We start from the raw sequence: 23,903 nt of genomic DNA, 5'->3' as shown, positions 1-23,903 counted from the left end.
ATCATCATTTTATTGTATTTTACTTATCCACCCCAAGAGCTTGTTAAAATGTTTTTAGCATTTGGTCCTGGGCAGGCATGGTAGGAGAGAGAAATGGCGGGGAGATCTGGTAGCATGACCTTTGCTTCTATCATCCCATATCTGAATGTCATTGAGAGATGTGAAGAAGCAGTCTTAAGGTGTATCTAGTTGGGTTCTGAAGTGGTGGACTAGATTAGTCTTCCGGTTGGTCAGCAATTTGTGACCAATCTCTTCAGTTATTCCTTGCCTGTTCAGTTGGTGATGGCAAGTTTATTGACTGGTACAGTGGTGGGTGATGGACAAGACTTCTGTCAGATATGTGGTATGTTAATGTAAGAAGATTAGGCTAGAGTTGGCTGCACACTATTGTCTATCATGATATTAGTATTAGTCTAGGTCTGAATAGTAATATATGGATGAACATTGCTATATAATAATCAGGCTAACCGTAGGTCAACCCTTCTATGCTTACCTGGATATAAAAGTAGTACAGTGGTTGGTTTGTTTCATATCTGTTGGCTGTAAACTGTAGACTGTATATAAAGGTGTGATAATCTTTCCTGTGTCTATCCGAGAGATGTTGAAGTAGTTATCCTGGAAATAGCCATCTTTTAAACTCTTTTCTGAAGAGCACATGATTCAAATCTTGACAGGTAGTGAGTTCCAGGGCTTGGCGGCATGTACTGAGAAAGCAGTACCTCCTATGAAATTATTTTGGTATATAAGTATGATGATTCATATTGGAAGCCGGTAGAGCTGTGTCTTGTTTTCTGTGTGTTGCTTGAAATTAACTTGCAAGTATAGTGGTCCTTTTCATTGGGATTTTTTGTGGGAAATGCAGAGTGCCTTGACCATTGCCGTTCTAGCCACAAATAGCCAGAGGAGAGATTGTGGGACTGGAGTCATGCATTCCCCTGGATGAATGTGGAGAAGAAGTCTTACGCTGCATGTTGGATTAATTGTATTTACTGTGAAACAAATCTGGAGGCACCAAAGTATAGGGTGTTGGCGTCGTCAAGCTTGGAGATTATGAGGGTGAGGACAGTCTGTAGATTTTGTTGGTATCTGTACATTGGTTAGATAGCAAACTAATATTGGTTAACTAAAAGGGATACATTACTCACATGAAGGCCTCGCTTACAGATTGTGAAAGTTACTACATTTGGCAAATTCTTTGTGAATCAGGCCCTCTGTTTATTACAGCATGCAGAATGTTGGATCGCTTCCACTTTCGACAGCTGAGCATAAATACTGTCTTGTGAATTCATCAGATCGTTGTTCAGTTATCACTAAGTATCTTTTTATAATATGGATTATTATAAATATTATCAATGTATCTTACATTGAAATAAGTATTTAAAAATACACCAGGACTGCTATAGATTATGTATCATAGCTTGATACTTTGAGTGTATACCAGAGAGATTAAAAATGGAGGTGTACAAAGGAAATCACTAATGATTTTGGACTATGTTGTTTGTTATATACACATTTGGTACCATCTGCTCTTTTGTGTGATGATGACAAAAAGTCCAGATTGTTTTTCACCCACCTTTTTCATCAAATCTCACATACTGCGTGTCAACATACACTTGCTGAGTGACACCCATGTTGACAAGCACTGGAATATACAATCAGCACCCTTACTGCTGCTGCATAGCATTCTGGGAAGAATACTCAAGGAGCAACAGCAGTATTCGGGGTTGGAAAAGTATGCATTCCTCCGCAGTATCGCAGGAGAAGAATAAGCTGTCTGCAGGCATGCTGCCATAGCAACGGAGGGGCTGGTCCAACATGGCGCGTCAGAGAAAATGAGACAGTGGAGCATTCGAGAGAGAGTTCTTTATGTCTGCAATGAGGAGAGGGTGGCAGAGGGGGTGGAGTCGTTGGGGGGGGGGGACGTTATTGATCTGTTGTTGATCTTAGTGTCATATCTCACTCTAACGTATACATCAGAACTGCTCCAACTCTCCTATGACTCAGAGAGAAACTGAGGACACATCTCTGCGAGGAGCAGCTCCCGCCACATGATAGGACTTGTCACCGTGGACATCCTTTAGGGGTCGTCAGGGCTCTCAGCGGCGACCCCTGGGTTGCCATTTGCTACCCCTGGCGCTGCATTTGTGACCCCTGGCCTAAGGGGTGGCAAATTAAGTACCAGGAACACAGAAGCAGCTCGTCCTTTGGGGCTCAACTCTCTTTGTTTTCTGCCAATTGTTCATAACAGTAATAGTGAATAATTATACACTATTCACTATTAGTGTAGTAAAAATGGAGTACAGTTACCTGGAATATGCCCTTCCATGGCAGCTTCGTGTGCGTGCTTGCGGGTGAGAGTGTGTTTATGTGAGAGAGAGAGTGTATGTAAGTGTGAACTTGTGTATGTGTGTACATATGTGTGTGTGAGTGAATGTGGAGGTCAAAGCTCCTGTGATGTCACTTCTGCTGCCCCTGGCATTTCGGTGAATTGACGGCATGATTACCTACCTCATTGTAAACAATCTGAATTGTAACAGTGGCCTCGTGCACACTGCTCGGTGCTCCCTTGCTTCCCAGCTATGTTTGCTCTATAAAAATACCGTTACATAACACACATTACTTTCCTATGGTTGTCACGTTAGGTCTTTGAAACAGCTGACCCCAATCAATCAATCAATCACTCAATCAATCAATCAGTCAGTTGTTACAGTTGCCTGTTTCTGATGAAGTACGTAGGGGTGCAACAAACATCACAGTTGGGGTTCACACAGAACGTAAAATTACGACGGCTTTCATCAGCCATAATGGGGTGCTTTGCTACGCAAAGACATATTTGTAACACCCGAAGGCCATCCGCAACTGGTGGGTGTGCACATCTCGCACGTACGTATGCGTGTGACAGACGGAGAGAGGGAGTGCAGGGTCTGTGTAAACAAAAGGCTTTAATACAGTGACCATCAAGGAGATGACAGATTCTATTGAGGTTCTGGCACTTTTTACTGACTGTTTGCCCCAAATATGTTATCATCATCTTCACATATTCACACAACTCATGGTCTTTACAATCTGATTTAGTTGACTTCCGAGTGTCCTCCCAGTGTTGATTTAAAATAGCTCCGAGGTCCTTTTACCTTCTGAAGGCCTGTAATAAAAAAACGAAGTGACGTACCACAAAATATGTGACGAGACAGGTGTGTGTATCACTGCACTTTTATGTCACTAAGTGCCACTTTTGTATAGAATAGTGCTGTTTCCATGTCCTGGCGCTCTTGCTGCTGGCTGTGGGGTTCCCATTGTCAGCGAGCTCACAGTCAGTGGAGTGTGTCCAGGCCTTGCCTCGTAATCTAGAGCAGTGTGAAGGAGACAGGTAGGGACCGTGTTCCAGGACAGTGCCACGTGCCGCGGTTTGAGGCGCTTCACTTCTCTCTCTTCCCCGCGCCCTCTGTCTCTCAGAGCATCTTTCTGGTTCTCTCGGTCCAGTAAGTGTCTCCCTTGTTTCCCTGCCCCGATCTCTGTGTTTCGTTTTTGCAGCGTTAGTCTTTACACTTCCTTTTCCAGGCCAGTGAAGTCTCTGTCTCACTGGCTTCCCTTTTATTTACAATATGTGTGTGTTCCATGATCTAATACCAGATTAGTCTGCGAATTCCTACCCCAGTGTTGTTCACCGTAGACGTACCAATGTTGTCCTTCCCCATTAGAAGTGCATTTATTGACCCAGAACTTAAGTATTCCGAACTATTCATTATCCCCGTATCAGTTTATTCCGTGACTAAGTGACAGTGCATTCCTTTCCTGGTGCCAGTCTGCTCCATGACAGTGTCGGATTGTTCCTTGTCCCGGAGTCGGATTATTCACTCTACCACTGTGTATGTCTCGGTGTATTCATCTCTCTTCCTGCTGGCCGCATCTCCCTTCCCTGGCGTGTGGATTGCGTTCTCAGTATGTGTCCTCCCCTCCTGTCTCGGTGTCTCCCTTATTCCTCATTTACTGTGCTGCCAGCGGTTGTGTCACTGTGCAGTACTAATGGTTCACTGTGCACGTCATGACTACCGAAATATAGATAACAATAAAAATAAGTTGACGTGTTGTTGGCTGTGTCAGTGTTCACGTCAGTCTGTGCATGATTCTCCGTGCCCTGTTGCATCGGTGTTCATTGTTTCAGCGTGCATGCCTACATACCGAAATGGGCTTTTTCACCTTCTCAGTGCACGTTTCACTGTCCCAATGAGTCTTGTGTCCAAGGCAAGGAAAGAAAGCTGGTGCGTCCGTACCTTTGTTAGTATGTTTCCTTACTTTCTCCCGGTGCATGAGTTTCCGTGTCTCCATGACTGTCTCTCTGTAGAGTGGTCTGCGTGTAACCCCGTGACTCACTGTCTATCGCAGTGTCAGTGTACTCACTGGGTCGCTGCCAGTGTAATTTTCTCCCTCTGTCAGCGTGTCGTCCGGTCCCAGTGTAATCTCTTTCTCAGTGTGGGCTATTCCATGTCCCGTGTTCTGAGTATTCCCCCTCTCAGTGCCAGGGCCTTCCCTGGCTTGCAAGCAATGTACCCCAGTTTCCAGTGACCATATATTCCCCGGCACGCTGCATCTTAGTGCTGTGCCACACTGCCAGTGTTTTCCTATGCACTAGTGTCAGTCAGTGCTTAATTTGTAAATAAAAAGATGCCGTTGCTCAAAGCCCTACTCTTAAACACGCGGCTGCTGCAATTAAATGTGTGAACACGGAGTACTGAGGCGCCATAATCCTGAAGCCATCTCGGGCCTCTTCAATCCATATTAAGCCACTCCCTGCCCCTTCAGCTCAGTCCTGCAGCTTTCTGCTTTCTCTCTTTGTGACGCTTTTTCGTCCTCCGTCTTCCCCATATGTGTCTTGTGCTCGCAGCAAATGCCAGTTGAGGCAGAAGAATAAGCCCCGGCCTCAAAAATAAGTGCCGGTGCTCAGCACCGGAAACAACAAGTACAAATTAAGCACTGGGTCAGTGAACTGGCATGTCGCAGTGCCAGTATATTCTCTGTCACTGTCACTGTTTTCCTTTTCCCTCCTGAAAGTTTTCCTTGTATCACTCTAAGAGTAATGCCCTATGCACCCAGTGCCACTTTGGTCCTATGGAGTGGTGTCAGTAAACTGCCGAAATCCAGTGCCAGCGTATTCCTATGTACTGTCTCACTGAACTCTCATGTTCTAGTGGCAGTAAATTCCTATGTACTGGTTTCAGTGAATTACCATGTGCCAGTGCCAGCGTATTACTATGCACTGGTGCCAATGAATTGCCACATGTCGGTTTCAATGTATTCCAATGTACTGGTGTCAGTGAACTGCCATGTTTCAGTGCCAGTGTGTTCCTAAGTACTGGAACCGGTGAACTGCCACGTTGCAGTGCAGTGTATTTTCTTTCCCACCGCCAGTGTATTTTCTCTTCTAGTACCGGTGTATTCTCTCTCCCAGTAGAGGTGTTTACCCCGACCCAGTGTGCAAACATGAAAGCCCGGGTTACAGATTCTCCCTTCTGAGCCGCTGTGCGCGTGCTCCATGAGCCGGTGACAGTCAATTATGTATATTATATTATCTGCCTCAGTGTAGGTGTGTGCCTTGCTTCAGTGTCAGTTTATGAACACGTATCACATCTGTCACAGCTGTGCAGGACCTGTAACCACACCTACAACAACCTTGTGCTTGTTAATGTTATCATCCTTGCTGTCCAGATAGCGTAATCCATTCTAGGCGCTGTGGCTTCACTCATTACCATGGCCGTGACAATGAAAGTGTGTCCTGCTGACGGCCGTCATTTATATTCAATTTTTGCCCGGAGGCCTGTGCTCATGCGTGGGAGCCGCCTGCTGCACCTAGGAAATCTGAACTGCCTGTATGACGCAGCAGTTAATTAAGCATCATTTAGCGCCGCTCCTGATAGACTCATAAAGTCTTTTGTAACATTTCTATAACTGAGTCATTCCTTTGTTCAGGTTGTCTTCTGCAGTATGTACTTGTTGAAATTAAATGCTCAGATATTTTGTTTTACGATGTTTAATTGATTTCGAAGAATACTGATGCAAATGAGGAATGCCATAAAAGTACAAACGCCCTCCCAGATGAGCTCAAAATAGAGAAGCCACTGAAAGACTAACGAAAAAGCATGGATGTGAGCAGAGAGGAGAAGCGGCAGGCAGGGAATGAGCACAGCCATATTGTTGAGCAGCTGAAGGCGCGTAGGAGACGCACAAATCTCTGCTGGTGCATTACCAACAGGGAATGCCCACACCTACCTTCAAACTGTGTCTGCAGCCTGTGTTTAAATCCTGTTACTAGTGAAAACATTTTGGAAGTCACACGCGTTTGTGTATTCGACGAGGGGAATATAATTATTTTATTGAGGCTGCTGCCTCCACTGGTGTTTTGTGTCATCCCATGGTCTTTCGGGATATTTTGGAGAATCAAAAATGAATCATACCTTATGCAATGTAATCTGGTGCTCAAATGTGAGGTTGTCTGATGCCCTTGGGCCAAGTTCGCGATTATTGAATCGGTCTGGCATAGCCACAAAATCTATAGTGTATGCACACAAAGCGTGATCACAGAAAAATACACAGATGATGCTGAAAACATAGAAACCTTTTCACAAACTGCAATTTGTAATATGTTTAGGGGCACTACAATAATACTATTAATGCATAACGAAATCCTACTCAGACATCTATGGAGGGTTAGAGAGAGGGTTAGGTAGGGACACACCCACTCACAAAAGAGTAACCCCCTTCCTATTCACAAACCGCCCTTCTAGTGTAACTACAGCCAAAACTGACTGACCCAAACAGCTATAAATGTGCTTAAGCTCATTCATGGCTACTCACAGGTACTGAAATACTCTTCCATAGCAAATAATAGAGGTTGGGACTTAAAATAAAACCCCACAGGAACTAATGTCAAAATAAAGTATTTTTTAAACTGTTTAAGAATATAATTACATTTTATTTATTGTTGAAAAATAGTTCCAAAAATAAAACATGCTTATTAAATTAATCTAAAATATTGTATTGTTTTTATGAATATAAAAAATAATGTGATATTAATATTTATTAAAATACATTACTGCCAATTAACATCAACTTTAATGATTTTAAATACATAATCAAAATATAGTTCTTCCACTTTAGGTGGGAATTATTTGTATTAAACCTCTGAATTATAATTTGATTTTATATTTAATAAAAAACATTATTAAATGTTTAGCTTGAATTAAGTTAATAAAGTTGCAACATTTTAATAATAATCTACATTTAAAATACATATATAAAATGAAAATTAGTATTTAACACAAAAATAATTTTTCTGAATGTTTAAAAACTTTGATTGCCCTCTTAACTTTTCCATATTCCTTGGTGGTGGAGATCTCTGACTATTGTGTGAATAGGTACAAGTAGTAACTTTACACTGGTAGATTAGGCTCGACTTCCTGAATTCAGGGGGTAGGGACATGTAAGTCTACACTTCTGAGTGACTTTATACTTATACATGGTGAGTAGACTACAATAGTAATGGTACTTAAAAGTATATGAGTAAACTTACTTATGTAGATTTACTCACCTGTAAGTTCACCTTTGTGAATAGTAATGGCCATATTTCAGACCACTGTTTTTCCGCCCATTGTGCTACTTCACCAGTGACCAGCCATATGCAAATCAGAATTGGACATGCTCTAATAGAAATTGCCTGAACTGTACTTCCAGGCTAGGCAGATTTTTGCCTTTCTGTACATATCTGCAGAGGGATGAGAGGCATTGACCTGGTTATGAGTTACATGTGTGTTAGAGTAGTGGTTTTGGAAAGGCTTTGTTTTGGGATTATTTATTTCAGTGCAAAATGTTAGTGTGTGCACCAGCAAATCATATTTTGTCATACGTTCTAGTTCCTTTTTGACCACACGTGGCTATGATGTTGTCATGATGATTAGGGCAACCATCTATAGTGCAGTGAGGATGGCTGCACTAATCGATAATGTAGTGAGGGGAGCATGATTGAGGTAGTTTGACAGTCAATAAACTATACATCCCACTTGCCACTGGAACATGGTCACAGAAACCTCTGCCCCACATTTGAATGCAGTGCCCCATGACTCACTCTCACTGATGACACACTAGACAAGGTGAAGGAGTAACTATGATAGCACAAAATACCTACACCATTCCAGAGGACTCCAAATTCTGTCTAGCAAACAGTTCAGTCCCTGCTCTAGAGAACACCTGCACACACGTGGAGGCCTCACATCAAAGGATTCTCTCCAGATTGCCTTACATGTCACTGGCCACTGCCTTGACATAGACGTACAACATAGTTTACAAACTAGCAAAGTCACCTCTTTCCCAGTTTTGTGGCCAGTCAACAAAATATTATATTTTTATTCATGGGCCTCACTCAATACTAGGCGTGGGCGGTAAACTCTGCTTCTCTGGCAGAATTTGCAGAGTTTTGCCCACTCCACACTCCGCTTGGATCACAGAGTTCTGTAAAAACTGTGCCAAGCACCACATGACAGAGTTTTTCTTGCACGTGGCTGGCCAACAATAATTTGGTGAGAGCAAGTGAGAAAATCAAGCCCTGGACTGCCTCCCTGCGACATTTCTCAATGTGGGTGGCAGGTTGTTATTGCTCACATTGAGAAAGCTGCCACTCATGTTGAGAAAGCTGCCGCTTGAGTAGAAAATCTTCTCATGCAGCAGAAAGAAGTAGTGCCCTCTGGCACACAGTGTGGTGCCGTTCTTGCTGGACAAGCGCCATGCCTTAAAATCAATGCAAGCAGTGTGACGGACTGGAATTCTGCCACTCGTGGAACTCCATGGAATTTCACCGAATTTTTAGGTAACTCCTTGAAATTCCACAGAGTGGAACTTCATGAGTTCCACCTAGGCCTACTCCTTACCGTACTAACAAAATTCACCCAAATTACGACTCCTTTCAGTCAATGTAAACAAAGATGTTTAATCTCACCCTTTCATCAGAGCGGAATAAACAAGCCTTCATGTCCCTCTGGGCCTGCTCAAACAAAGTTGTTGGAAGCTGGAAATCACATCAGTCACACTTGCCCAACATAAAAAAGCAATCTCAGAAGTAAAAAAAAACATGCCCCCTAAGCGAAATACCCAAAGCACGTAACAGCCCATCTTTAATCATCAGAGCACGATTCTTGCATCAGTCAATCACAATAATTCTGCTACATCTTAGCTACTTTCTTAAAAAAGTGAAAACAATCAGATCGGCCTGAACCCTGGCCAATACAAATTACCAACCACTACCTACCCTTGTACAACTACAGAATGAACAATGTTGCTAAAAGCTTCTCCCTCTCACCATCATCCACTAAAAATGGTCACGATAATAAAAGACCCATGGCTATCCAAAAACGGAGCAGACCCTGCCCAGCTACTACCACCACAGCCCTACAGAAATCTTGGTTGACCCTGTTAAAAGTATTTTGTAAAAGTCAGCATATACTAATAATTAAAGTCAACAATGCCCTGAAACACTTTCTCACCCTTTCTTACTATAGCCTCAGCATTCCAACGGTTACCACCCTATTGAACAAACTACATGGCAATCAAGATTCATGGAAAAGAGTTTTGCATATCCTTGACACATACCAGTCAAACACCGAGTCTCATCCCAGAATAAAAAAACATTCTAATCCTAGTATTCGTTGCTCTGCAAGTGACTTCAGACTGGGGTTACGTCAGAAGGATCAACCTACTAGACCTCTGAGCAGCCGCAACATATCACATCACCATCTCTTGATAGGTTCAAAGCCTCAAATCACTAACTCTAATGGTTGACATCCTTCCTGTCTCATTCTTAGACCCTTATCCTGGATGGCCAGTAATCCTGTCTTGGCTGAAAATGGCTGAAAGGGTATTACACATGAATTGGTGTTTCCTGGTGTGATAATTCTGCATTTTTTATGAGGGACAAATCTCCATTTGACAAAGTCTGTCTTGTGCACTGAGTTTGGGTACCTGGACGTTTATAAGGAACTGCACACTTGGTTATATTATTGCGAATTGAGACAAATGTGTGTGCTGACTTAAAATACTTTTTGTCCCTCCTTTGAATATAGGTGTTGTTGAATTCCTACCACCCTACTTGGTAACTCTGTCCTTTACTATGTAACACCCTCTCTCCTCTCCTATCTCCTATCCTAACTGGCCTTTTATTCAGGCCAGGCAACCTTTAAAATTCTCTGTACCTCTGTCTTATGCCTCGAAGATGACATCCCCTGCATATACTAAGAAGAAGAAGACAGCACACACTTGTGGTCTGCCAGATGATAAAACAACCTATCTCCCTGTCCTTCTACTTGTAAGGCGCATGCTGCCTAGAAAAGGTGTATTGACACAATCATTATTTCCAAAGAGAAATGCTTTTAGCAACTTTTTGAAGGTGGTGAAGTTGGGTCAATTCCTCAACTATTCTGGGAATGAGTTCTAGAGTGCCGGCCCTAGGATTGAGAAAGGTGTATCCTCTTTGGATTTAAGTTACGTTTCTAGAACTTTATGCTTGGTTCCCAAGGCCTCTCAAAGAAAAATCATATTAGCCAAATAATGTGAAGCAAAGTTGTTAGTATATTTATACATCTAACAACGCAGCTTAAACTGAATTCTACCTTCAACGCAAGTTAGTGAAGGATCTTCTCGCAGGTGCGACATGGTCCCTTTTGCAAAATTTAGATACACTGATACCCCAAAACAGGACTAAAAGGAGCGGAGCTGATGTTTCTCTCTCATCATGCTCAGCTTCTGAAGTAAACATCTGGATTTTGACAATGCATCAAGATTCTGCAAAACACGAATGAACTAAAACCCTGGGGCCATCCAGTGAAGAGAAAAACAATATTTTTATCCATTCCATATTGCTAACAATCACTAAAAGGAACTGTAGAATGTTGCTTTGTTTAACAACATATGCATAGGTTTTGAGACATGTTGTGACGTAATTCATTGAAAGATCCCCTTAATTTGTAAAACAATAAGTGACAGGACCCTTAGGTTTTCTTGGAAGCCCACTAATGCTGGCATTGGCGAATGCCACAACTATCTAGTCTTGATTACATTCATGCCTTTTCTTCCACCGTCCTACTCTTTCAGTCTCATAATCTCACCCTTTTCATTCCTGCTTACCTCCTTTTTCACTTTCTTCTCATTGTTGCCTTCCTCCTTTTTCTCGCTTCTCTGACTTCTCTGTCATGGTCTAGATAGTAACTCCAGTCCCCCGAAAAGGGTGCTGGTGTCTACCACCCGGAACTTCTGGTACAAATTAAGGACTGGAGCTGGTCTGACCCAAACCCATCCTGGAAGCTCCACGTAATGAAGTAAACTCTGCACCTCTGACATGGGGGGCTTCTATACGACTCACTACAACTTTTGCCAACCTCTGCACAGCAAGTTAACTGCAACTACCAACAACCCCCTTGCACCTAACAGGATCTACCTCTTCTCTGCCGTCAAGGTGCTGTTAAATTATGAGTGATGCGCTTACAAGTAAATAAACACAACCCCCAAGATTAACCTGGTTCTGAATAGCATATATGGGCCACTGAGGAATGGAGCCTTCTGACATCTGCTAACAAAGAGCATCACTTTATTTGTAATTGTAACTGCATTTGTACAGCACTTGATTCCTCCATGGAGGTGCCAAAGCGCTTGGGTGGAAGGGTGTTGCACTTGCAATGAAGCTGATGTGGGAAGCGTTTTAGTACGTCACTTACAATGATATATTTTTACCATCTGAATTTGTTAATTGCATTATTTACATGGAGCTGTTTTTCTTTGTAATGGCAGTCGATGGGCAGGGTTGTCCTGTTAATCAATCCTTTGTAACTGTGGGGTTGCTTGTCTCCCTGCTGTATAGTACAACAGAAGTAAGTTGTTTCTTTTTTTCCAGATTTGGTTTATGGATACTACAGACACCAGCGGAAAATTATTGAAGAGATTGACTGGTCATACACAGGTGAGCTATTCTTGACTCCAACTCTAAATAGCGTGTACTTAATCGTGCTTTGATTAGAAGTTCAGAGATTTCTGCAGGATGGACAGCCCGGGCCAAAGTGAGGAGGAAAGCGAGACTGCGGCCCAACTGCTAACTTTACAACTGTTTCTGCAGCAGTGCTTGCTGCCAGAGACTCGGATGTAACACTGACTGCCGTCACTGCAGCACTGCGCACTGCAAGAGCCTCAGATGTAATCCTGACTGCTGTCACTGTGACACTGATTGTAAGAGACTCAGATGTAACACTGTTATTCACTGCTTGCTCCGAGAGACTCAGATGTAACACTGACTGCTATTCACTGCTTGCTACGAGAGCCTCAGAGGCAACACTGACTGCTTTCACTGCAGCACTGTGCACTGCAAGAGCCTCAGGTGTAACCCTGACTGCTGTCACTATACAACACTGCTTGTTGCAAGAGCCTCAGAAGCAACATTGACTGCTGTCACTGAAGCACTGCTTACTGTAAAAACACTGCAAGAGCCTCAGATGTAACACTGACTGCTGTCACTGTGACACTGCTTGTTGTAAGAGACTCAGATGTAACACTGACTGCTTTCACTGCAGCACTGCGCACGGCAAGAGCCTCAGATGTAACCCTGACTGTTGTCACGATATAACACTGCTTGTTGCAAGACCCTCAGAAGCAACATTGACTGCTGTCACTGAAGCACTGCTTACTGTAAAAACACTGCAAGAGCCTCAGATGTAACACTGACTGCTGTCACTGTGACACTGCTTGTTGTAAGAGACTCAGATGTAACACTGACTGCTTTCACTGCAGCACTGCGCACGGCAAGAGCCTCAGATGTAACCCTGACTGTTGTCACGATATAACACTGCTTGTTGCAAGACCCTCAGAAGCAACATTGACTGCTGTCACTGAAGCACTGCTTACTGTAAAAACACTGCAAGAGCCTCAGATGTAACACTGACTGCTGTCACTGTGACACTGCTTGTTGTAAGAGACTCAGATGTAACACTGACTGCTTTCACTGCAGCACTGCGCACGGCAAGAGCCTCAGATGTAACCCTGACTGTTGTCACAATATAACACTGCTTGTTGCAAGACCCTCAGAAGCAACATTGACTGCTGTCACTGAAGCACTGCTTACTGTAAAAACACTGCAAGAGCCTCAGATGTAACACTGACTGCTGTCACTGTGACACTGCTTGTTGTAAGAGACTCAGATGTAACACTGACTGCTTTCACTGCAGCACTGCGCACGGCAAGAGCCTCAGATGTAACCCTGACTGTTGTCACAATATAACACTGCTTGTTGCAAGACCCTCAGAAGCAACATTGACTGCTGTCACTGAAGCACTGCTTACTGTAAAAACACTGCAAGAGCCTCAGATGTAACACTGACTGCTGTCACTGTGACACTGCTTGTTGTAAGAGACTCAGATGTAACCCTGACTGCTGTCACTATATAACACTGCTTTTTGCAAGAGCCTAAGAAGCAACATTGACTGCTGTCACTGAAGCACTGCTTACTGTAAAAACACTGCAAGAGTCTTAGATGTAACACTGACTGCTATTCACAGCTTGCTACGACAGCATCAGATGCAACACTGCACTGTCACTGCAGCACTGTTTATTAACGTAGACTCAGATGTACCACTGACTGCTACCAGTTTAACACTGCTTGCAACGAGAAAATCAGAGGTAACACTGGCCGCTGTCACTGCTGCACTTCTTACTAACAGAGACCCAGATGTACCCCAGAATGGTACCACTATAGCACTGCATGCTGACAGAGCCTCAGAAGCAACACTCACTGACTGCTGTGATTGCAGCTCTGCCTACTAAGAGAGACTCAGATGTTCCGACTCTGCAACAATGCTTACTGAAGCAGCCTCAGATATAGCACTGACTGCTGTTCACTGCTTGCTGCGAGAGCCACAGATGCAACAATGACTGCTATCACCGCCGCACTGAGTACTGCAGGAGCCTCTATGCAACACTCACGACTGCAACACTGCTTATTGCTGGAGCCCCAGATGTAATACCGACTGCTATTCACTGCTTGCTGCGAGCACTTCAGATGCAACACTGACTGCTGTCGCTGCAGCACTCTCTCCATCGAGAGATGGGTGTTCACAGCATTTGCAAGGGATTCCCTGGTACGCCCCAGAAAATGAATAATAGTATACCCTATGTTTAATACTACAGACGTGCGATTTACTCGGGAATGGGAGCATCACTCCAGTGTACATCACGTCTGTTTACAATTCCTTCACACCTTTCGATTAGGCCTAGCTGACACTGGTGTAATTAACAGCTTTTTCAATTCACACTTTCACCTGAGGAAAACCTTTGTGAATTAAGTGCCACATTTCTATTACAATCAGTTCAATTACTTTCTTTCAGTCATTTCATAAGTGTCCAGAACCCTACTCAAGTGAGTAACAGACACTTTGATGTCATAGCAAAACAAACAAGTATTGCTAGAAATGTGGTAGAGGATACTCACCAACAAATTCTGTTCAACTAAAAAAACTTAAGTTTTGATATAGGACTTCACACCACAGTTTTTAACGCAGTGTTGATGTTACCCAATTCAATGGGACTCAACCTCAAAAACATGCAAAGCTTTAGTTGGCCTTGCCAGGATGCAGATTCATGCCTTTCATGTACCATTTGATGTCAGCTGGGAGCTCTAAACTCGCTGAGCCAATGTACTGGCCTAAGGATAGTGATAGGGAAGTATTGAATGTATAAATAAATTAGGTGATGGCATTTACAGCACAGAACTGATTCTGAATTATATTTTTCCTATTAGCGTTATATATTAGCCTTATATAGGGTAGGGCTATGCATGGACCCTAGGAGAGTACTGCCTAAGTTCAGGTCACCATAGATGTGAGTGGGCAGTGCAGGATTCTTAATCAAAGTCCTAAAATGCAAAAGTTGGGAGCATACACAAGTACCGAGTTACCATAGGGAACTTTCAAGGTGCACACTGGTTTTGCAGACTTTTCTTTGATGCTGGTCTATCCCCTTCAACAGACCTAGAGACCAGCACGAGAAGAGGAATACTAGGAATACGAACAGAGAAGAGCTCTGCCTCTTAAGACAGTAAATTAAATGCAAATAACAAGAAACAGCCCCTCTAGACCATACTCACATAAAAATAAATCTCCATTACTGTGTCACTGAAATGCTTGGTTGGTTGAACATGTGACAAGGACCATTCTTTGACTTAGAGATCCAGTTGTTTTCCAAAATGCAAACGTGATTTACATCTATACAAATTATCCAACCATATCCAATAAAATAAAAACATTTGCAATACTGATAGTTCAAATATATTTGTGTTTGCTTTCATTGTTGGACCTCTGTTCATGAAATACCAGTTTTTTGTTTGACAATGTTTTTTGTAAGTTTCATATTCTGGTAAGCTTACTGATTCCCTTGTACTCTGAGACCTATTTGCCCTCTAGTAGATTTATTCGATGTTGGTGTTTCCGATAATTATCCTAAATTATGTTTTGCTGACACTTGATGCACTCTTAATAACTTGGTTTGCTCCACACCTTCTTTTCTACCTGAGTATCAGTGTGACCCAGATTCCTTAGGGGTACATTCACTATTAGTTCACTCAGTGCGGTGCAGCAAGGGAACTTGCTAATTTGTGTTCAACAAAAGGAAGAGAGAGAGAAAACGGTCCGTATTTATAAAGATGTGGAGCATTTCTGCTCCCCCTTGTGCTGGTGCGCTGTGTGCTGCCCAGTGCCAGTGCAGGCATCCTTTCACCATTGTGCATGGCCCTCTGCATTTGGGGCAGGATTGTTTTTGTGCAGGAACTGACACCTTACTGCCCAAAAACAAACCTTAAATGCATGTTCCTGTTACCATATGTGCATGGAAAGAGAAAGTAACACGGAGAAATAAACATATTTCTTCTTGTTTTGCCTCTGTCAGGCAGGAGCATCATTTCGGCACAAACCCAGGTTTTCAAGTCTTTGTAAATTTGGGTTTGCTTCAAAGTACATTAGTGGATGCATGGAATGTCCGCGCTTCACCTATGTAATGTCTGCCTGATGCAAGGTAATGCAAGGAAGCCCAGAGTAAATACCCAAAAGGATTTTGCATTGGGGATGCACCACAAAATTGACAACTTCCTGACGCAAACTCATATTAATTCTGAGCCGTAGTCTTTTGTTGCTGTACTTCTCTATTTTACTTTATCAATCCTGGCCTATTTGAAAACGTAATAGATAAGATTTATATTTGATTAGTCATTGTTTGGAGGGACACACCTTTTAACCTTTTGGCCCATTTTATAAGTGGTGCAAGGTCCTTAAAGGTGAATTGAACATAATAGGAAACACTTGTATAAATAGACCTACGTATCTTTTTATTTACTTTTCACATTTCTGAGTGACTTCACTAATATTTAACTGTCACAGTTTTGTATGTTGGACAAACATTTCAGTATTTTGAGATGCACCTGCTGCTATTTTAAAACATTTACATCTGCAAAAAATGGTGTATCTTTAATGCATCCCTTTAGAGTTGTAGTTTTTATTTTCGTGTTTTTCTATTCTTTTTTTTTTATTTTTTGTGTGCATTTAGATTTTATAATGTATTCTTTCAGGTTATGTAATGGAGCTTGGCTTCATCTCAAACATTTCTCAATCAAATTGCACGTTAGTCACAGCTCTTGCATAGCCCACAAAGCAGGTGCTATTAACTCTACTGGAAAAGCTGAAAAATAGTGAGGCTAAAGGAGTTGATTCAAGCAGGGGCAGCTGGCAGTAGGGTTCCTTTGGCAGCCTCAAATAAAGATAAAGTCAATGGTTATGAGCTTACACGCTACAGCATGCTTACACAATGCAAACATCTTGCTGTTTTTATTCTTTCAATTTGTTTATTCCTAATTATTTATTATGAATATTTAATCTATATTTGTTTATTTATATTTAATATTCATTATTTAATTGTGACTAATGCTTCTGTGTTGTACATGTAGTATTACACAAAATGACATTGCATTCTATTTGTTAATAAGAACTATTTTACATTTAAGGTAGCATGGGTATTTTTTAAAGTACAGTAACATTTATGATATTAACTCTTATTCATGTAATCAATTTTGAAAATATTAATCAATAGTGACAAGTGATGTCTTGCATGAGATATAAAAATATGATTATTCATTAAAAAGTTCCTAAATATTTCTGTGATTATAAAAAGTGTTTGAATTAGTCACAATAAATTGTAATAAATATATTTTGACAAATATATTAACAGTACAATATCACATGTTTAAATAAAAAAAAGCTTCCACTTAAAAATTTAGATTTTCTCAAATTATCTGAATTTGTCATGCGTTAATTGAGAATTATAGTAAATGTTGGAAAACATGATTTGAAAAGTTAAAATAAAATGACTCAACTATACACATGCATATTTTATATTTTAGACAGTGAACATAATAAGCAAGTTAAAATAGAAAACCATGTTTAAGTATGTTTCATTATAAAATGCCATATGACTAGATCTGTACACAATATACCTAGATCTGTTTCACCTGACGTAAAGATCTTTGAGTTGGAACATCTCACAAATAATCAAATGGGGTTAATTATATCTATGTGAAGTTTAACAAGTGCATGTCAAAAATTATATTTGGTTTTCTAAAGTGGCCCTTAAGATTTGTTTTATCTTTGAATTAGTTCAAAACCGTATTAGATTTTTCTTACTAAAGTGCCATTGGTTAAACAAACTGCTCATGATTATGCAAAGAGTTAACTTGATAGTTGTAAGATTTAGATTTTTTATTTTTAAAGTAAAATTTAACAAACTGCATATTTAGAATTTAACCAAAATTAAGCGGGTCATTATGACCCTAGCGGTCGGTGTTATAGTGGCGGTAGTACCATACCAACTGCTGCGGCGGTAACGACCGCCGGGCTGGAGACTACTAGGCCACCCACGGTAATATGACCTCGCCCACCGCCATGGTTTCCGTGGCTTTTTTACCACCACGGAAACCATGGCGGTAGGCACTATCAGTGCCAGGGAATTCCTTCCCTGGCACTGATATGGGTCTCCCCCGCTCCCCCTCCCCAGAGTCCTCCCCCACCCTCCCCCTCCCCCTTCCGACCTCCCCCTGACATAAACACACCTACAGGCACAGGCATACACACACATACACACATGCATACCTACATTCACCCACGCATGTATACATGCAAGCACACACGCATTCACACATCACAACATACACTCACATCCATTCATGCACACACGCATTCCAAACGCACCACACCCGCATGCACGCACACAGAAACATACACACACACACACCCACACACAACACCCCCCCACCCCCCTCCCCTGTCAGAGCACCGGACTTACCTGCTGGCAAGGTGTCTTCCGGCAGGAGACAAGACGTGGCGCTGCTGCCAGCAGCAGCGTCCGCCAGCAGAACACCACCAGGCCGTATCATGGATCATGATACGGTCGGCGGCGGTCTACTGTCATGACGCTGCTGCTGGCAGCAGCGCTACCTTACCGCCGTCCGCCACTATGGCCATAGCCGGAATTCCGCCATCCTTATGGCGGAATTCCGGATACGGTCATAATATGACAGATGGTAGGTAGCCACTGCAACGGTCTTGTGGCGGCCGTCGCCGTGGCGGTAGGTGGCATTTACCACCTATGTCATAATGAGGGCTAAATGTTGTACTTAAAGAGGTAGACTACTGATTAAAAATTACAAAAGATGGACTTTTTAAACTGTTAAATAGTATTGTAAAGGTTTTATAAAACTTTAGGATGCAGCACATGTTTGTAAAATGTACAACATTATTTATAGGTGTTGTTATCAAGATGAAATAGTTAGGTATAAATAGTGCTAATTAAGTTAAAGTTTCAAGTAAACCTTTACAGCTTTTCATTTTGAAAGGAACTCATGCCGATTTAATCTTGGTATTTTGTAAATGGTGTCATACTTTCAGGTTGCATTGCACAATTTATAATATAGCATTAAATGATCCGTACATGTGAGAACAATATCCCTGCTACAGTTTCACTATTGCCAAAGAGCAACATAAAGAAATAAAAAGATGAACAGAAATGTAGAGTGTTTATCTGGTTAATGGGGGTTGGGGTAAAACCACATTATTAAAGTAAAGGACATTTTACCCCTCCCAGGTGTTATCAGAAACAATGATTTGACAATGCAGAATTAGAATTAAGTAACGCTAGACTGAAGGATACACCTCCTAATTGTAGATCTTTAAGTTGCGGTTACATCAATACCTTAGGTATTTCAATCTTAAAGATCATGAAAGGAGACGCTTATAAATACATCCAGGCTCTCAAGATGATAAAGCATACCATTTTGTTCAAATATTGTTTCCAGAATCTTGCAGTATGGATAGTTACATTTCCTAACTGCTGAGATCTTGAAAGACATTTATAAACTACAAATAAGAGAAAATATTAAGGTTTTTATCACTTGCAAAAAACATTTATTTATCTCAGACTTCATTCAGTCTTTAAACATTCTTTACTATGCAGGTTTATTCCTAAATGCAAGAAAAATGTCACATATTGAATGCCAACTTCCAAGTTTAAAGTAAAAAAAAACAGACCAGTCAAGTAATGGTTTTATATATATATATATATCAACCGCCCGTTACACCAACGCATAGATATATAAGTTTTACTTTACCTTTATCACTGTCTACATATCCAAAATGAGATGGCTAGTGAGGATTACCAACACAAAGGAGTTATTTTGAGGCATATGACTTTCAAATTGGATGGGTGTAAATAAACTCTTGTACCTCTCCAGATAGGGAAATGTATTAGTGGAGCCTGATTACGCAAGATCAGTTTATTAGGGTTACCCTCAAAGCAAGTTTAAAAAAACGTGTGACATAAGGGAGAGTTCTAACTAATAATGTTTCAAACCGACTGAAAAACATATTTGACTTACTACAGGCAATTCCTAGATTCAGGAGATGCAAATGGAACTGCCTCCTCTTATTTTTCAAAAGGTAAAAAGTATTCCCTTTATTTCATCCTCTCAGTTCCTTTTATTGAGTGACTCTCCCAATTCCAAGTACACCATCAGACACATGAAAAACCTGATAAGCCTGCTCGATTCTCAGACATCAGAGTTATTGTGGCAGATGCACCGAATTGTAAAATGCATGGTAGTAAAGGTTCTTAGTAGATTGTCTAGTTGAGTAGAATGTTAAAGAGTCAGTTGATGCTTGACTTCTGGGAGAGATGGGGCTTTAGATGTGGATGGAGTCTATATATGGATATGGAATAAACTTGAGTCTTCACCTCACAACTGGATCTGAGTTTTACTGACCAACAAACTTTTGGTGACAAGGCAGACAAGAAGAACATACAGACTTCAACATAGAATTGTATTCAATGACAGTTTACAGTAGGGGCTATAAAGAAGATTAATGCTCTCACGCCCTTTGTGCATCTGCTTATTAAAATGACTTTGCAGGTGGAACATCAAAGGAATTATCATTGTCATTCAGCATAGTAGCATCTTGTAAAATCATCTATTGCCGCTTTGGACTGCATCATTGTTTACTCTTAAAATCGAGGAAGAGAAGATCTTCTCTAAGACAGTTACAGTTGTCAAGATCAGAAAGTCTTCATGTTGCCAGGATCAGAACTTGTCCATATTGCCAGGATCGAAACGCTTCTGTGTTCAATTACGTGTGGAGTGTGCTCCTCTCATCAAGCATAGCAACGCAACACACAGCATCTGAGCTCACGTAAGACTTCCTTATACACTATACACTGTGGCATCAGCCCTGTTGCACCTACTTTGAGCTACCTTCAACGTACGCTGTGTATCCAATGCCACGGCACAGCCATTGTTTATTGAGACACTTTGTGCACGCCGATGTGCACAGCAATTTAAATTGTAGTGTTCTCTTCACCTCACCATACATTGACGCCAATGCACACATCATTTGACGTGTGCATTGGGCACATTTTACCATCTGTAAACAGTAACACACCGATGGGCCCGGCATCGCAGATGATCTGAGTGCATGTTTATGCTTCGACTTTTTCACGCCGATGTGCACGGCTATGGTGCTGAACACAATATTTTGTGTATATAATGACATCCATCACTATAGCGAGGTATTATTAATATACACTTTCTCAGTGAATCATAGTGATTCACACACCTTTTAGAGTGTATATTTCTTCATTTCATCGTGTTTTCTATACTTCCTGTTGTTTCAACTTGTGAAGTGTTTTAAGGTTACTGCGAGTATTATTAGGTTACTGTAAAACTATGCAAAATGTGTCTCCCCCACCATTTTTCTTAACATCTCCCGGAGAACCTTTAATTAGATGGGAAAAGTGGAAGACCATCTTCTTAAGATATGCCAAGGTGTATGGAAAGAATTTGACTGCAGATAGAAAAGCTTCATTATTATTACACTATTTAGGTTCTAAGGGCAAAGAAGTATATGCTAATTTGCCTAGCTTAACCGAAGAACAGAGTGATGGATTGAATGAGTATGACATATGTTTAAAAAAGCTGGATTTACATTACCTGCTAAAAGTTTAATCTATTTAAGAGCGTTTTCATTTTGGTAAACATATGCAAAAGAAGGGTGAGTCAGTAGAAGAATACATTACTGTTTTAAAGAAGTTAGCCTCTTTGTGCAAGTTGGGTAAATCGGTGGATGAGCGTTTGAGAGACCAATTTATGTTGGGGTGTAGCAATGATTAATGTAAAAGTTTAGAAATTATTAATTTAGCTAAGAGATTGGAACACAATTTGGCTTGTGTAGAAATATTAAAGAAAAATGAGTCAGAGAATTTAACAGAAACAACAGTGTCTACAGTAAACAAAAGAGATAAGAATAGTAAAGAAGCGAATGGACAAATGCAAAAGATTGGAAAGGAACAATCAAGAAAGAAGCCATTTACAGGGAAATTTTTCAGGTGTGGAGAAAGAGGCCACATGGTGAATGATAAGAAGTGTCCTGGATGGAAAATAACATGTAGGTTGTGTTTACGCAAAGGACACATGAGTAAGTGCTGTAGGAGTAAGAGTAAAAAAGTAGTAATGAAACATTGGATGAGACAGAAAAAAGTGAAGAGATAATTTTGCATCTAGCCAACAAAAGGTGTGATGGACCTCATGAATTTGCTGTGGTGGAAGGAAAGAGTGTTAAAATGTTGTTTGATTCAGGTGCTAAATCAACCATAATATCAATCATGTTTTTATTAATGGCATTTAAAATAAGGTGCAATTATATAAGCCAGATGTCAGACCACAGGTTACGGTGGGGGCCCATTAAGTTGGTTGGGTTATTTTTAAGGAATAGTGGAATATCAAGGAAGAATAAGGAAGAATGACAGTACAGGAAGTCTATGTAGTGGATAAAGGTGATGCTGTATTAAGTTGGTTTCATCAACGTGATTTGGGCGTCATTTTAGATCCTGATTTAGATCCTCTGATTAAGTTGAAAGAGGATTGCAACGTAAAGGTAGTAGATGATTTGGAAGAAGTTAGAGAGTCTATGTTTTTCTGGAAGTGTTTTCAGATAAATTGGGTTGTTTAAAAAAATATGTCCACAAAATAAAGGTAGTAGAAAATTCAATACCTGTAGTGAGTAAGGTACAGAAGGTATCTTTTGAGGTCTGAAAGGCTGTAATTGAAGAGTTGAAGAGGTTGGATTTCACAGCTTTTGTTACAATTAATGGTACATACAGATTTAAAAAGATGCCCTTTGGCATGGTATCTGCTGCATACGTTTTTCAGAGGGCCATGGAGACTGTGTTAAATGGGTTATCAGGTGTGAAAGTATATCAAGATGACATTCTAAGTTTTGGAGAAACATGCAAAGAGCTTGACGAGAGGGCTAGAGCAGACCAGTGTTACAGATGTTAAAGGAAAATGGCTTAATACTCAAAGTTGGAAAATGTAAATTTCACAAAAGAGAGCTAGAATTTTGAGGGTCACACTTTAACAGAAGATGGTTTGAAGTCAACACTGGATTTGGTAAGAACAATCAGTGAAATGGCTGTTCCACAAAGTAAGGAAGAATTAGCTTCATTATTAGGACTCGTTGAGTTTTATAGCAAGTTTGTAAAGACATTTTGAGAAAAAACTTTTAATTTACAGATGTTGCTTTAGAAGAACGTGGAGTTCAGAAGTTATAATGAATGTGATAAAGAATGTGTCCTGTTGAAGGAGGAACTGCAGAATGTTCAAAGCCTGAAGAGTTTTTGCCCAGACGCTGGTGCAAAAGGATTGGGAGTTACATTTATTCAGAAAATGGAATGGAAAGCATAATCACATTTATTTCTCATGCACTTAGGGCTGCAGAGAGTAGGTTTTCTGTAATTGCACGGGAGGCTCTTGTTATACATTGGTCAATAAAAAGGTTGAAAGATTTCTTGTGGGGCGGTAAATTTACCATTAGAATGGATCACAAACCTCTTAGAGAAGTATTTACGAAGGGAACTATAGATAATGTGTAAAGCAGAATTGCCAGATGAGTAGAAACATTGGAAGAGTATGAATTTCAAGTTGTTCTCATCCCTTTGAAGAATAAAATAGTGGTAGACTGTTTACCCAGGATGGTGAGGACAGAAACCATTGAGTTGGAAGAAGAATGCATGGATGCAGAAATGGTGTGTGTGGTGGTGGATGGTGTTATTTGTGAAGAGAAAAGGAGAAATGAAATGGTAAATGACAACGTTTTGCAAGATGGAATGGAATATTTAGAAAATGGCTGGGGCAACAAGAAACAATTGAATAGTGAGGTAAGGCTTTATTCCTGAGTGGCAGGGAAGAATTGTCCAGCAATGAGGGTTTTGTTTTTAGGGGTACCAGAATAGTTCCACTAGAG

General features: G+C 41.0%; 1 protein-coding gene across 11 annotated transcripts in view; it reads left to right on the top strand.

The window, feature by feature from the left end:
* The window catches only part of PTPRZ1 (protein tyrosine phosphatase receptor type Z1), a 572,466-nt gene that overhangs the window by 137,328 nt on the left and 411,235 nt on the right, over positions 1–23,903 (top strand). For all 11 annotated transcript variants that reach the window (XM_069229904.1, XM_069229910.1, XM_069229908.1 and 8 more), the window contains exon 2: positions 11,927–11,992. In XM_069229904.1, the coding sequence (XP_069086005.1) occupies positions 11,927–11,992 (66 nt within the window). The remainder of the gene's footprint in view (positions 1–11,926; positions 11,993–23,903) is intronic.

This window comes from Pleurodeles waltl, chromosome 4_1 (genome assembly GCF_031143425.1).
Source record: "Pleurodeles waltl isolate 20211129_DDA chromosome 4_1, aPleWal1.hap1.20221129, whole genome shotgun sequence".
Taxonomy (NCBI): Eukaryota; Metazoa; Chordata; class Amphibia; order Caudata; family Salamandridae; genus Pleurodeles; species Pleurodeles waltl.
This window is presented reverse-complemented; position numbering and strand designations above follow the sequence as displayed.